Raw genomic sequence first — 15,736 nt, forward strand, 5'->3', positions numbered from 1 at the left:
AAGCAGTGGTTTTCAGAATCATCTGTAGGACTTGTTAGCACAGATGCAGAGCCTTACCCCAGAATCAGAATTTCTGGTTCTATTAGGTCTAGAGCTGGGACCAAGAATTTGCATTTCCAGCAAGTTCCCAGGTGATGCTGCTGTTGCTAGTTTGGAGATCACTTTTTGAGGATCACTGCTTTAGCCTTTTTCGGATTGTGACCCTCTTTGAGCATGTGAGAGCAGGAACACAGATGTTCCTGCTCTCACTATCTCTCTCTGTCAAAAAAAAAGAAGGATGTGGCGAAAGCTATGTACCCTATCTCCAAAAAGATACACTCACACTTCTACGTGTAATTTCAGAGGGTTCTTAGAACCCTCAATGCCTAAAGAACCCAGAAGAAAATGTAGTATTATGTAGCAACTAAGTGAGACATTCACAGATGAGTATAATGTATTTGATAAGCAATGAAAAAACATTTTCTCAAAAAAAAAAAAATTTTTTTTTTTTTTGTATTTTTAATTCTTAGAACCTAAAAGAAGCCCTCACCAAATTTTTGTAAATGTTTAGAGACTACTCAAAGTAGATTAAAAGTTGGGATGAGGGGCGCCTGGGTGGCTCAGTCGCTGAGAGCCTGCCTTCAGCCTGGGGCATCATATCGAGCCTTGCATTGGGCTCCCTGCTCAGCGGGAAGCCTGCTTCTCCCTCTCCCACTCCCCCTGCTTGTGTTCCTGCTCTCATTACCTCTCTCTCTGTCAAAAAAAGAGAAAGTTGTGGGAATGAAAAGTACAGCAGAAGGAATATAGTCAGTGGTATGGTAATAGCTTTATATGGTGACAGATGGCAAGCACAGCATAATGCATAGACTTGTTAGATCGCTGTGTTGTACACCGGCCACTAAGGTAACGTTGTGTTATAACTATACTTCAATAAAGGAAAAGGGTAGATTAAAATACTTGTAGAAATAACTACTTGCCATGCAGATTATTTTCGATGAGTAGACATACATGAAGTTCTGCATTTAAGGAGAGAATTACTGTTGAGGGAGGCTGGGTAGAGTCTCAGACCCGACATGGGGACAGGGTGGGAGGTGTCAACCATGGTTGCATTATTTCTCAGCTTTGTAGATTCAGAAACTGGATGTTGTCAGTGCCCTCCAGAATTAAGTAGGTCACAGGACTGAGCAGCTCTTATGAGACACTGATTTACCAGATGCTAACATTAGTTTAAATGGGTAGACAGGACTTTCCTGGAATACTGGCATCATTAATTGTGTAATTAAGCAAATTTTATTCTAAAAGCTGCTGTTAGGAAAAAAAAGATGCTGTTAGCAGTTATGGACTTATTGTTGGGTCACATCTACTGATTGTTAGCTAAAACCTTTCACATACATAATTATTTTACATATGTACGTTCTGTTTCTTGGTCTCAAGCTGCTTGAGGGAAGATCAAGTGGCCTCTACAAACTCAGTCAATTAACTAAATGACATCAGTGGGATTCAGTCCAGGTTTTCTGATTCCCATACTGGGCTGTTTTTCCCTCTTATAGCAGAATTTCCTCCCTGACTAATACGTGTTTTTAATTCTCTGTTTTCTTATCGTCGGAACTACTTATACTTCCGTTATATACTTAACACACTCTGCCTTTTGTTATAGCATAATATATATGCCTGTCCCTCTCGCTGATTCATGACTTTCCTGAAGGTGGGGGTCATGCCTCAATCTAATGCCATGTACAGATTCAGCAAATATATCAAGCACCTACTATGTGCCAGGCACTTATGGAGTTTAAATTTAATGGCAAGTTAAATATTAATTGCATTTTTGTTTTGATTTTGTCAGTGTATCCAGAGTGTGTATACCAATAAGATCATAAGCAGTGATCAAGATCTCTTGGCAGTGGTGTTCTATGGTACTGAGAAGGATAAAAATTCAGTGAATTTCAAAAATATTTACGTCTTACAGGAGTTGGATAATCCAGGTCAGTAGAGGTGTAAGATCAGCTTTTCCCTTACATTGGAAGGTCACTACCCTGAACAAAGAAGGATGTGGAGAAGGAAGTAGATGGCATCTTGACTAAGAGTATGCTTTCCTGCACAGGAGGGTTCTTCCTGGGATGTGGACTTTATGGGTTGAACACTTTTGGGGTGAGAACGGGACCTCGGCTCTTCTGTTAGCCTGATAAATGCGGCACTGACTCTGTTCTGATTTTTCTGCCTGCTTGACTTCCCTGTCTCTGATCAGGTGCTAAACGAGTGCTTGAGCTTGACCAGTTTAAAGGGGAGCAGGGGAAAAAACATTTCCAAGACCTAATTGGCCATGGATCTGACTACTCACTAAGTGAAGTGCTATGGGTCTGTGCCAACCTGTTTAGCGATGTCCAGGTCAAGATGAGCCATAAGAGGATCATGCTGTTCACCAATGAAGATGACCCCCATGGCAATGACAGTGCCAAAGCCAGCCGGGCCAGGACCAAAGCTGGGGATCTCCGTGACACAGGTTGGCATTTTCCCTGTTCTTTTAAATTGGCACTTAATCTTACTGCTTCTTTATAGCGGATGTCAAACATTTGTTTTTCTCCACTGAGCGTGAAATGAAAGAATAAAATGAAGCCAGGGGGAGATACCTGTGTAATATTCCTACTGAAAATGATGAGGCCATTCACTTTCTCTCTTTTTTAAAAAGATTTATTTATTTTAGAGAGAGGAGCGTGCGCATGAGCAGGGGGAGGGGCAGAGAGAAGGAGAGAGAGACGCACACTCCCTGCTGAGTGTGGAGCCTGCCTCGGGGCTCAGTCTCACGACCCTGAGATCATGACCGGAGCTGAAATCAAGAGTCGAACGTTTAACCAAAGGCCATTCGCTTTCTGAAGGGCTCTACCCTGCGTGGTGGCTGGCTCAGTCAGTAGAGCATTCAACTTTTGATCCTGGGGTTGAGAGTTTGAGCCCCACATTGGGTGCAGAGCCTATTGAATAAGTTGTCCTTATAGCAGCTCATTCCCTTAGCCATTCTATACATCCCGAAAATGTTAATAATCCATCTATTTCTTTGCATATTTGGGCTTAACTGAAAAAAATTCTCGCTTGCCGAAAATTGTTTGTTTTCCTTGCCCCAGGTATCTTCCTGGACTTGATGCACCTGAGGAAACGTGGGGGCTTTGACATATCCTTGTTTTACCGAGATATCATCAGCACAGCCGAGGATGAGGACCTAGGGGTTCACTTTGAGGAATCCAGCAAACTGGAAGACCTGTTGAGGAAGGTTCGTGCCAAGGAGACCAGGAAGCGCGTGCTCTGCAGGTGTGCTCTGAACCTGGGCCAGCCTCCCACAAGTGCCCTACCTGATCGTAAGCACCGGGCTGCTTTGAGAGAGCTTCCCTGGCCACTTACCCTCAGTGCCTCACTGTGTGCCTCACTGAGAACTTGCTTTATTTCAGCCTAGCATATTTGCATATCTGCTTCTCTTCCTCTGGCAAGAGCTGGTAGGCTAGCTCTCCAGAATAACACGGGTCTCCACTTCATTGGGGTAAACAGCTGGGGCCTACTGCTGTCCTCAGATGTAGTCACTAGTATGTCATCTGCTTGCTCCTCCGTAAATTGTGGGTGACAGTAATACTGGTATGGAGCAAAAACTTAGTGGGTGCTAGTTATTGTCACTGGTGTTGAGTTATTCTGATTTCTTATAAACTTGAGACCCACAGGAACCAGCTTGTTAAATTACTTTCTCTTATAGAGCTTTGCCCTTAGAGTCCCAAGGGCTCTCCCGTTTTGCTTTCTAAAGGTCACATCAGGCTTTCATTTTATTTTTTTAAATTTATTTTTATTTATTTATTTATTTATTTATTTATTTAAAGATTTTATTTGACAGAGAGAGACACAGCGAGAGAGGGGACACAAGCAGAGGGAGTGGGAGAGGGAGAAGCAGGCTTCCCGCCGAGCAGGGAGCCTGATGCGGGGCTCGATCCCAGGACCCTGGGACCATGACCTGAGCCGAAGGCAGACGCTTAACAACTGAGCCACCCAGGCGCCCCTATTTTTATTTATTTTTTCAAAGATTTTATTTATTGGGGCGCCTGGGTGGCTCAGTTGGTTTAAGCATCTGCCTTCAGCTCAGGTCATGATCCCGGGGTCCTGGGATCGAGCCCCACGTCCGGCTCCCTGCTCGGCGGAGAGCCTGCTTCTCCCTCTCCCTCTGCCTGCCTCTCTGCCTACTTGTGCTCTCTCTCTATCTCTCTGTCAAATAAATAAAATCTTAAAAAAAAAAAGATTTTATTTATTTATCAGAGAGAGAGGTCACAAAGCAGGGGGAGCGGCAGGCAGAGGGAGAGGGAGAAGCAGGCTCCCCGTGGAGCAGAGAGCCCAACACGGGACTGGATCCCAGGACCCCGGGACCATGACCCGAGCTGAAGGCAGACGCTTAACCAACTGAGCCACCTAGGCGTCCCAGGCTTTCATTTTAGACTAGGTTCCTCAACATAGGGAAATATGACCATTGGTAGTTTTTGAGCAGTTTTCAAGAGATTACTGACAATTCTACTAGAAAGCCCATGAAATGATTTTAGGGAAACCACACACCAGCCCATTGCTACAGCTGTAGTTTGGCTGTTGGCTCTCCTTTCCCCCTTAGGAATGATTTCTTTTTCTTCACACAAACACCCTGGCATCTCTCCTCCTTCCTGAAATAATGGAGTATTGTTACTACAGTTTGGAAATGTAGCACACATTTTGGTGGGGTGGCAGAGAGGGTAAAATAGTGGTTAAATGTAGGTCCTGGAGTCAGGTTGGCTTGGATTGTAGTCCTGGTCCTTCTGCTGGGCAACCTGGGGCAAGTCATGTAACTTCTCTGGACCTCAGTAAAATGGGGGCAAAAATGGTCCCTCCTCACAGGACGGCTGTATTGAGATAACCCAGGCATAGCGCATAGCACATGGTAATTATTTACAAATGTTAGCTGCTAGTGTTATTCTGTGGAAGAGTTGTTACAGGATACTTGAGAGGAATAATAAATTGGAACTGTTTGAGAACTAATAATGCCTTAGCTTAAAAAATAATTAATGTAGGGCGCCTGGGTGGCTCAGTTGGTTGAGCGACTGCGTTCGGCTCAGGTCATGATCCTGGAGTCCCGGGATCGAGTCCCGCATCGGGCTCCCTGCTCGGCAGGGAGTCTGCTTCTCCCTCTGGCCCTCCTCCCTCTCATGCTCTCTGTCTCTCATTCTCTCTCTCTCAAATAAATAAAATCTTAAAAAAAAAAAAAAAGATTAATGTTCCCACTATAATCAAATAATGGAATTATTTTATTGCATGGTTATTATATGCCAGGCACTGTCCTAAGTTCTTTGTTAACATACTAATTTATATCTTTTTTAAGATTTTATTTATTTATTTGAGAGAGATGGAGTGAGAGAGAGAGAGAGTACCAGCAGGGGGAACAGCATGCAGAGGGAGAGGGAGAAGCAGGCTCCCCGCTAAGCAGGGGGAGCCCGATGTGGGGCTCGATCCCAGGACACTGAGATCATGAACTGAGCTGAAGGCAGACGCTTAATGACTGAGCCACCCAGGCGCCCTTTTTTTTTTTAAAAGAGAGAAAGAGAACATGTGTGCACATGGCGGGGGAGAGACAGAGGAAGACGGAGAGAGAATCTTTTTTTTTTTTTTCCCCCGATTTATTTGTTTTAGAGAGAGAGTGTGGCGGGGGGGGGGGGCAGAGGGAGAGGGAGAGAGAATCTTTTTTTTTGTTTGTTCTAGAGAGAGAGCATCGGGGCGGGGGGAGAGAGGGAGAGAAGCAGACTGCCCGCTGAGTGCAGAACCCAGTGTGGGGCTTGATCTCACATCCCCCAACCCTGAGATCGATGACCTGAGCTGAAATCAAAAGTTGGACGCTTAACCGACTGAGCTACCCAGGCACCCCAAAACAATCATTATTATTTTTATTACAGTACACTCTTCATCATTATTTTAAGTAGTTAACAGTATATTCTGAAACGAATTTTTGTGGTATAGACCCTGAGATAGTATTATAGCAAACTCTATTATTAAAACTGTTATATTTATATTCGAGAAATTTGGATTATGGAGAGAATAAAATAAGGCTTGGGTACCACAAAAGAATTTTAGCTAGGAAAGCATAATCTTTCCATGTTTTTTTGTTTCTCTCTCCCCCAGGTTGAAGCTTAAGCTCAGCAAAGATATAGCACTCACTGTCAGCATGTATAATATGGTCCAGAAGGCTGTCAAACCTCCTCCTGTGAGGCTTTATCGGGAAACCAATGAACCAGTGAAATCCAAGACCCGGACGTTTAATGTAAATACGGGCAGTTTGCTTCTGCCTAGCGACACCAAGAGGTCTCAGGTAGGCCTGCCTTCTTACTGAATTTTGTCCCATTGAAGAATTAACAGGGAGGGAGACCTTGATTTAGCCTAACCAGTTAAATACCTTTCTGTGTGCATCTTTGTAGCTAAGCTGTTAAAACACAAAGCCATTCCTCTTTGGAACTCTGGCATCTAGATGTTTTGTTTTAAAGATTTTATTTATTTATTTGAGAGACAGAGAGAGAGACAGCAGGAGCAGGGGGAGGGGCAGAGGGAGAGGGAGAAGCAGACTCCCCGCTGAGCAGGGAGCCCAACAAAGGGCTTGATTCCAGGACCCTGGGATCATGACCTGAGCCAAAGGCAGATCCTTAACCGACTGAGCCACCCAAGCACCCCGATCATTTTTTTTTTTTTTTAAAGATTTTATTTTTAAGTAATCTCTACAGGCAACGTAGAGCTTGAATTTACAACCCCGAGATTAAGAGTTGCATGCTTCTCCAGCTGAGCCAGCCAGGTGCCCCAGCATCTAGGTTGTTGATACTTTGACAGCTAGAAAGTTGGAACCAGTGTTTGAAAAAAATGTCAGTGGAAACTTTAGCCCTTGATCACTCTTTGCATTCTGCTCTAACAGTCGAATTCCTTGCTTGGGTACAGTAGCAGAAAATGCTTTATAGTTTGTTTTTTTTTTTAAAGATTTTATTTATTTATTTGACAGAGAGGGACACAGCGAGAGAGGGAACACAAGCAGGGGGAGTGGGAGAGGGAGAAGCAGGCTTCCCGCGGAGCCCGATGCGGGGCTCGATCCCAGGACGCTGGGATCATGACCTGAGCCGAAGGCAGACATTTAACGACTGAGCCACTCAGGTACCCTGAAAATGCTTTATAGTTAACTAGGGAGATGGGCTAGGGAAAGTGTGTTAGGTGTGAAGTGCACTTTATTTTAGGGAGAGTTTTTTTTTCCCAAACCAAATTTTTTCCTGTGCTTTGAAATGATACACATGTACCTTTCTTAATCTGAAGGACAGGCTAAGAATGCAGAACATTATCTTTCTTCATTCTCTCACCTTTGTTCAATCTGTGGAAGGATTGGATATCTAAAATTAAAATCAAATGAGTCATCCTTTTAATTAATGCAAAATGTGGGAGAGAATCTGAGATTTTTTTGCATAAGTTCAGGACCTAGAAGGATCAACTAAGTGACTAAAATTAAATATTATTTTGATTCAACCCATGAGATATTTTTTGGAGCACAAATCTCAAGCCAGAGTGTTTTGCCCTACTTTCTGAAGGAGAAGACAAGAAATTTCCTCTTCCATTTTGGAAGTAACTAGTTATCCATGTTGGTTTATTCATAGGTAGTAGCTCTTCTGGTCATGGAGTTTCTTTCTTGATCCAGTATGCCTTCGAAAAAACTTGAGGGCTCTGTTTTGTTGATTAAACTCAAATTGGACTCTTGCTAAGTTCTGTTACCAGTCGTATATCTATGACCACAGTGCAAAATTAAAGTTTGAAAGTAATACTTAATATGCGTGTTTTCTCAGACCTACCACAGTACCTGACATGTGTCCTCTTGATAAATAGGCGTGTTTTGAGCTTCCTTTGTGGGTCAGGGATGATGCTGAGGGTTCGAATAAATGCCTGAAGAGAATGGCCTTCAGCACCAGAGAGCTGGTGGTTTAAAGCCCAATTCAATTATGTAACCTGGAGCAAGTTACCAACCATCAAGACTCAGTTCACTCATCTGTAAAACAGTTTTTAACATCTATCGCCTAGGCTGGACACAGAAGATAAATTGGATGACGAATATAAGGTGCCTGGCAAGCACTCAGTAAATGTTCATTCCCCACGGTAGGAGGAAGATGCCCTTGGTGAGCCATCTTCCTGTTCCTTAGAAGAAAGCTGATTTTAACTTGCTAGTGTCGTGTGGCAATCACTTTGCATCTCCACGTAGCCTGTGTACATGGCCCTCGTGTTCCCCTTCCTTTAGAACTATGGGAGTCGTCAGATTGTACTAGAGAAAGAGGAAACAGAAGAGCTGAAACGCTTTGATGAACCAGGTTTGATTCTCATCGGTTTCAAGCCCTTGATATTGCTGAAGAAGCACCATTATCTGAGGCCCTCCCTGTTCGTGTACCCCGAAGAGTCCCTGGTGAATGGTATGTGGGGTAGACTGAGGGTAAATGAATGAGTAACAGAAGGTAGTTCTGCTTGGAACCTGGATAGGATGTACGTATTAAGGGGGTATTTTGAAAGTTTTTCATGCTCAGATAAGTTTTGGAAATTCGGGACTAAACAAAATTAGAGATTTCTTTAGGACCTATAATACACTGATACGCATTGTAAACATCCAGGAGGGGATGTGGAATTAGAATTTTTAAAACTTACTTCCTCTGGAAGTCTTTCTTTGAGGCATCAGATAGAGAATTAAAAAGAAAAGAAAAACCCAGTTTGTTCCCTAGTGTTGGCAATTAAAGATGCTATGAACTAGGTCATTGTGTTTGTCCAGACCTATATTCCTCTGTGCTATAGCTAATGAACCCCTGGATTTGACCTGGTTGGCTTTTATTAGGAACTGGGGCTTATATCATTAGTCTAAAGATAGTAAAAGTGAACTAATATTAATAATTCACACTCTGAAATGGAGTGTTTGAGGCATCTGATCTCTCATTGCTTTCCTTTCTCTTCCTTTCTGCACCTCTGCTGTCCCCACTTTCCCTTCAGCTCTGGGCTCATCACACCTTACCTAATGAAGTATCATAAGCCCTTTTAAGAAAATGGAAGAGAAATCGTAAGCTTATAACATGGGCTAAGAGGGAAACGAGGAGGAGATATCTTTAGGATGCAGACTTCTGGGATGTTTGTTTTCCAGGGAGCTCAACCCTGTTCAGTGCTCTTCTCACCAAGTGTCTGGAGAAGGAGGTCATGGCAGTGTGCAGATACACCCCCCGTCGGAACATCCCTCCTTATTTTGTGGCCTTGTTGCCACAGGAAGAGGAGCTAGATGAGCAGAAAATTCAGGTGACTCCCCCAGGTATGTGGAAGAGATCTTTTCAGTGCTTTTGAACCTTGTTCAGACTTTGGAATCCCTCATAGGATCCCAACTCAGACCTGCTGAACCAGAGTCTCCAGGAATGGGGTCTGGAAAAGGTGCATTTTTAGGGTTTCACAGGTGGATTTGATGCAGAGCCAGGTAAAGCTGCCAAATATGGTTGTGCAGTGCACAGCATGTGCAACTGTACCAGGCAGCTCTGCAGCCATGATTGAGCATTGGCTGCTTAGGGACTGTTTGCAGGTTACTGACAAAGTTTATGGCTCAACTGCTGGCAGCTTTACTAAAAGCCATTGTTAGCACCTTTGCAATGTTTAACATTTAGTTTATCCTCTGTATACACCAGGGCAGTGAGGTGTAGCAGAAAGACCATGGGTTTTGAAGTCAGACTTGACTTATTCTTATGTGTGGGAAAGTTTACTTTTTTTTTTTTTAAGATTTTATTCATTTGAAAGAGAGAGAATGAGACAGAGAGAGAGAGCACATGAGAGGGGGGAGGGGCAGGGAGAAGCAGACTCCCTGCCGAGCAGGGAGCCTGATGCGGGACTCGATCCTGGGACTCCAGGATCGTGACCTGAGCCGAAGGCAGTCGCTTAACCAACTGAGCCACCCAGGCGCCCCGAAAGTTTACTTTCTTTTGTTTCAGGCCCACCTCTGCCACTTGTTACCTGGCCGACTTGGGCAAATAATTTAACCTGTCTACTTATATTCCTTATCTGCAAAGATGAGAATTCTGGAACACCTTACTCTTCAGGTTGTATAAGTGACTAGTACAAAGTAGCCAAGAGATGGTAGGTAGTCTTCTTTCTTCCTTAGCCATGCTAATAAAAATGAACTATAAAGTAACTCTTTGAAAATGTTATATTTGTAACCCTGGTGATCAGATGGCTGAGGAATAGCTTTGTATGTCTCTTAGTAAGCTCTTGTCTCTCAGCTCCAAATTCCTCCTATTACGCTCTGTGCTGCGGAGGCTGACACTCTCCAAACCCAGTTTCCTCCTTTGCCAGCCGACTGTCTGTAGGCTGTGTCAGTAGTGGGTGCTCGAGGGAGACCGTAGGGCAGAGGAGAGCAAAGGGACTTGCTCCTTCCACTTACTCAGCGCTGTTGGCTTTGCGAGCAAGGGCCCTTCACCTGGCAGCAGCCTTTGGTTCCAGTCTAGGTTTTTGACTCTCTTAGAACCTGGAACAAGAGCAGCCGGATAACCCTTCCTCTTTCCTTTGAGTGTGGGGTGGGGATGGGGGAACCGAGGGGAGAGGCTGAAGCTTGGAGGGCCCCATGGAGCTGGGACTCAGCCCTCCAGGGAGGGGCCGCTGCCCAGCTGGCTCTGGGTGAGTCAAGAAAGCTGGAGGCTGGAACCAAGTGTTCCAGGCAGGTGAAGGGCCCTGACAGAGAGCGATGGCTGGGGCAAGGCCGGCAGGGACGGGACGGCCCGGGAAGGAGTACTCCTGCCTCCCTCTCTGCTCTGCAGGCCCCAGAGGGAGTCGGTCAGGCAGATGCTCACAGGAATCAGCTGATAAAGGAGAAGCAGGGTTGGCAGGGTCCCAGCCCCAGCATCACAGGTCTAGAAGGGCGAATTTGGAGTTGAGAGGCAAATGACAACTCGGTAACTGAAACCTTTTGTGAAGTCAAATCTCAGAAAATTTTATCTTCCTTCTTCAGGCTTCCAGCTTGTCTTCTTACCCTACGCTGATGATAAACGGAAGGTGCCCTTTACCGAAAAAGTCATGGCGAACCCAGAGCAGATAGACAAGATGAAGGCTATTGTTCAGAAGCTCCGTTTCAACTACAGGTGAGTAGTGGGTCCACCTCAGGCTTTCTTCTGGAACTGTCTCCTGAGGTGAGAGGATTCTTTTACTCCCAGCTGCTGCTGAGCGTGGGGAGAAAGAGTGGGTTCTTTCTCTCCCTATGTCGCACCTTCTCTCCTTCGTTGTGTTTTCGTACTTCACGGCCCTGCCTCCTCCATGTCTCTCTCTGCCCACTGCTTCTCGTGACAGACAGATGGGCAGGTGTTTGCTTCTAAATTAGCTTTTGGATTCCCAATAAATTGAAAATTGGAGAGAGAAAAGTTGACTCAAGAGACAAGATTCCCCACTGTTTGATTTGGGCTGTTTTCCTCAGCCGACCCCAGGCCTGTGCTGCCTCAGTCGGGTTTATTTAATAATTTTATTCATTTATTTTTTAAATGTTCCGTTGTTTCAGTGTATTTATGCTATTATGATTGTTTTACTAGAAGTGACAGCTTCGAGAACCCAGTGCTGCAGCAACACTTCAGGAACCTGGAGGCGCTGGCTTTGGACCTCATGGAGCCCGAGCAAGCGGTGGATCTGACACGTAAGAAGGCTGTGGCGAAGCTCGGTGGTTCTTTCCGCAACAACCCCACTCTGGACCAGAAAGATGGATGCATGTCCTAGCACCCTCTAAAGATTTAACCTCCTTGTTCCAGCCATGTCCGAGAGATTTTCTAGTCCAGCGTAGACCGCCTCGGAGCAGATTTGGCTGGTTCTGTCGTGAGAGGAGAGCAAAGTGCCAGGCTTCTGAGACCTGCCTTTGAATGAGGAGGCCACCTCATGACTACATGTTGGTAAAAGTAAAAAAAATAATAATAATCTGTAACATTTATTGAGCGCTCACTGTGTGCCAGGCACTGTTGTGTCCTATATGTTGTTGACTCATTTAATTCTCGTAACTACGAGGTAGGCGCTGCTGTCGGCCTTGTTTTCTAGAGAAGGGAGTGATGTGCCGAGGCACGAAGTGGTGAGCGGTGGATCTAGGCTTAGAATCCAGGGAGTCTGGCCCGGAGCCCGTGCTCGGCACCACGGTGCAGACTGCGTGCTCTACCTGAGAAGGTCCACCTCGTTACCCAGCAGCGGGGAGATGCGCCTGGCCTCCTCGGTCGAGCTCTGAGCTCGCTACCTGGCCCTTTCTTGACTGTGATTCTCTTACATATTTCACGAGAGCACATGCCCAGTTTAGTGATGTCAGTAAACACCCAGCAGGAAACAGATGGGACTTAATGAGGGCTCTTGACAGAGGTTAAAAAGATCCGAGCAATTAGTGTGGCCTGCTCAGCTCTGCAGTTATTAATGATCTCTCTTATGCTAGACCAAGCAGCCCCGCACGAGCGCTGTAAGAGCTGGTATACCTGTGCTGCGGATCTGGCGGGAGGGCAGGGCTGGGGTAACGCGGCCTGTCTATCTTGGTGGCCTTTAGCGAATCAGGAAGTAAGTGGCCTGGTCTCCAGCAAGGTGGTGAAGGACTCGGGCTTCGGAAACAGCTGATACAGATTTGAATCCCAGCTTTGCCACATACTTGATTAGCCTTGGGATCTCATTAATCTCCCTGAAACTCAGTTTCTTTCTTTCTTTCTTTTTTTTTTAAAGATTTTATTTATTTGACAGAGAGAGAGAGAAAGAGAGAGCATGAGCAGAGGGAGGGGGAGGGGGATAGGCAGAGTCCCCGCTGAGCAGGGAGCCCGATGCGGGACTCGATCCCAGGACCCTGGGATCATGACCTGAGCTGAAGGCAGACACTTCACCAACTGGGCCACCCAGGCGTCCCTGAAACTCAGTTTCTTTATGGGTAAAATGGGGACAGTGAGATGTTCTTACAAGGGATTAACCACATCTCGGTCCTGATGCTCAGGAAGTGCTCAGGACACGGTGTTTCCCCGTTATTCCGCGGCGTCCACTCTGTTCCTTACCATGGCCTTGGCCTCTTGCATCCTGGCGCCTGTCCTGTAATTTTACTGCAAGTCGTGTTTTCTCTTCCTGCCTCTATTTTCAAAACACTTTTGGCTGCTGTGATGTTCCCTCTAACTCCTCAGCCCCTCTGCTCTCCCTTTCTGTTCGTTATCTTGTCCGCTCCTATGGCCTCCAGCGTCCTCTCTCATGTCCATGACTCCCGAGCCTGTGTCCCCAGCCCTGTCCTTTCTGCTCGGCTCTGGCTGGAACCGCAGCTGCCCTGCCGGTGGCCATCTGCTGCGCCACCCGGCTCTCCTACCGCTCAGACCTCGGACAGCTTTGACTCTTTGCCCTTTCATGTTCTTCACTCAGCTGTACTCCGACGTGTCTCTGCTTCCCTCCGACACAGTGATAATGGCTTTCTCTTCGTAAATCACTTACTAAAGACTCACGATTGCGGTCTTGGTTTTTCTCCTGGGCTCACAGCAGCCCAGGACTCCGTTGCTGGGCCTGCTTCCTTTTTTCCCTCCTCCAAACATGGGAGCGCTCTAGGTGACCTTGGGCCCCATCTTTCTCTGTCACCTCACTTCTCCCTCGGTGGCCTCTGCAGGCTACCCCAGTGGTTCTGCGTGTGCTCCCCGGGCCAGCAGCACTGGCATGACCGGGAAACTTGTCAGAAAGGCCAAGTTTGAGCCCTTTCCCAAGCCGACTAATTCTGAAACTCAGCTTGGGACCCAGCAATCTGTTTTACAACAAGCCTTCCAGGTGATTTTGAGACATGCCCCGACCTCTAGCACATTGGTTCTCAACTTGGGCTTACAACAGAATTGTCTGGGGGACTTAAAAAAAATCTGGCTGTTTAGGCCTCAGCCGCAGACCAGTTAAATCAGAATCTCTGGGGGAAGGGTTTGGGCATCAGTGTTTCTTAAAAGTCCTAGCTGGTTCCCAGGTGGAGAACCAGAGTTCTTGCATACGCTCATGTAGTCTGGGACAGGGGGCTTCCGACTTGGCCGGAGCCCAGTTTGGCCGTGACATTGTGCCAGGAGCTCCCCTCAGTACTTTGCAAACGTGGCCATGTGAGGAGGTGATGAGACTCCTCTCCTCAGGCCTGCCCTCGATGTGACATGGCTCAGGTCACAGCTCCACAAACCGTACACAGTGGTAAGGTAACACAAATACTGTCTTTCCCCCAGAGATATCTTGTTCCTGTTGTGTTGGTCTTGGCGAATGTTCCTGGCCTCCCAGCCAGCCACCCCGACACCTCACATTCCGTCTGTATGTCCGTCAGTTCTGCCGCTTCTCGGGTTTATGCCCTTCTCCCCGGCTGCTGTCTCATCGTCCTTCAGGTCATACTCCACACACAGCTCCAGGAGATCTTTCTAAAATGCAGTTGGGGTCATGTCCCTGTCCCCCTGCTCATAGCCCTTCAGTTTCCCCACTGTTCTCAGGATAATGTCTTAAGTCCCGCACGAGCGTACAAGGCTTCCATGACCTCGCCATGACTGCCTGGAATTCCAGCCTCCTCGCTGGTCCTGCCCTCCTGACCTTCTACCTTCAAGCTGTATGTCACCTGCCCTTTCTTACTCCTGTGCGTTCTGCTGCTTGGAATAGTATCTGCCTGAGGAACAGAGCGCTCAGCTTCCCAGACCCGGCTGCGGAAAGTCTTTCCTGACCCCTCCCGTGTTCCCAGTGTGCCTTGTTCAGTCCCTTCATGGCATTGTCACCTACTGCATTTATGTTTTCACCACCTCCTTACCCTGACTAGACTGTAAGCCCACTGCGGGCACAGACTCTGGTTTGAAACCCCAGAATCTAGCCCAGTTCGTAACTCTATCACTCCCAGCTCGTTGGCCTCGGGCAAGTCATTTAACCTCTTGGCTTCCCTCTGTAAAACAGGGAGACAAATTTACCTACCCTCTAGAGGATTAAATTAAAAAATAAGTTTAAAGCATTTAGAAGGGTGCCTGGCTGTAGTAAGTGCTCATTAAATGCGATTGTTAGAAGGTACTTGATCAATATTAGAGAGGCATTCATGGCCAGGTCAGTTGCCTCCTCCTGGACCCTCCCGGGACTTCCCCCAACCCCAGCAGTTAGGTGCTTTCTCCTCTGGTCCCCGTAGACTTGGAACTGGACAGGAAGCCAGGACTCGTGACTCACCTGGCCACTCTTCTTGTGTTTTGATTTTCTAGTGCCTAAAATTGAAGCAATAGATAAAAGACTGGGCTCCCTGGTGAATGAGTTTAAGGAGCTTGTCTACCCACCGGATTATAATCCTGAAGGAAAAGTTCCCAAGCGGAAACAAGGTGAGGAACTGGGTATTTTTTTAAAGTTGACTTTATGGTCATATCACAGAGGATCATGTCCCTTCAGAAATTTCTATACAAACCTACATATTTAATACAGACATACATATTTCAGCACAAATGGACTAGTATTCACTTTGTTTTCTAGTTTATTTTCTTACTTAGCTACATATGTTGAAGAGTTATGTCCATACAAAGCTACTGTATTTAAAAAACAAGGCTCCAGAGTACTTCACTGGATAGATGTAAACAGTTTGTTCAACCAGACCTTTCTTGATGGGTAGGCTGCAGTGAACATGAACCACCGTTGCGTTCTTGTGTGAGTGGATCCATAGTTTATCTAGGATAAATTCCTAGCAGTGGTATTGCTGGGTCAAGGTGTCGACATTTAAAATTCTGATCAGAATTGCCAGTTG

At 46.2% G+C, this 15,736-nt stretch overlaps 1 protein-coding gene across 4 annotated transcripts in view; it reads left to right on the plus strand.

Moving 5' to 3' along the window:
- The window catches only part of XRCC6 (X-ray repair cross complementing 6), a 20,352-nt gene extending 4,616 nt beyond the window's left edge, over positions 1-15,736 (plus strand). For 2 of the 4 annotated variants that reach the window (XM_081822540.1, XM_081822539.1), the window contains 9 exons: positions 1,823-1,961; positions 2,225-2,479; positions 3,096-3,279; positions 6,142-6,328; positions 8,276-8,444; positions 9,158-9,319; positions 10,997-11,126; positions 11,568-11,668; positions 14,211-14,485. In XM_081822540.1, coding sequence (XP_081678666.1) covers positions 1,823-1,961; positions 2,225-2,479; positions 3,096-3,279; positions 6,142-6,328; positions 8,276-8,444; positions 9,158-9,319; positions 10,997-11,126; positions 11,568-11,668; positions 14,211-14,470 — 1,587 coding nt within the window. In that variant the 3' untranslated portion in view covers positions 14,471-14,485. Of the gene's footprint in view, positions 1-1,822; positions 1,962-2,224; positions 2,480-3,095; positions 3,280-6,141; positions 6,329-8,275; positions 8,445-9,157; positions 9,320-10,996; positions 11,127-11,567; positions 11,669-11,780; positions 11,968-14,210; positions 14,486-15,206 lie in introns of those variants that run through there. The other 2 variants (XM_081822538.1, XM_081822541.1) reach the window with 2 other exon arrangements.

Source organism: Leptonychotes weddellii, chromosome 5 (genome assembly GCF_054177405.1).
Source record: "Leptonychotes weddellii isolate Sample4059 chromosome 5, ASM5417740v2, whole genome shotgun sequence".
NCBI lineage: Eukaryota > Metazoa > Chordata > Mammalia > Carnivora > Phocidae > Leptonychotes > Leptonychotes weddellii.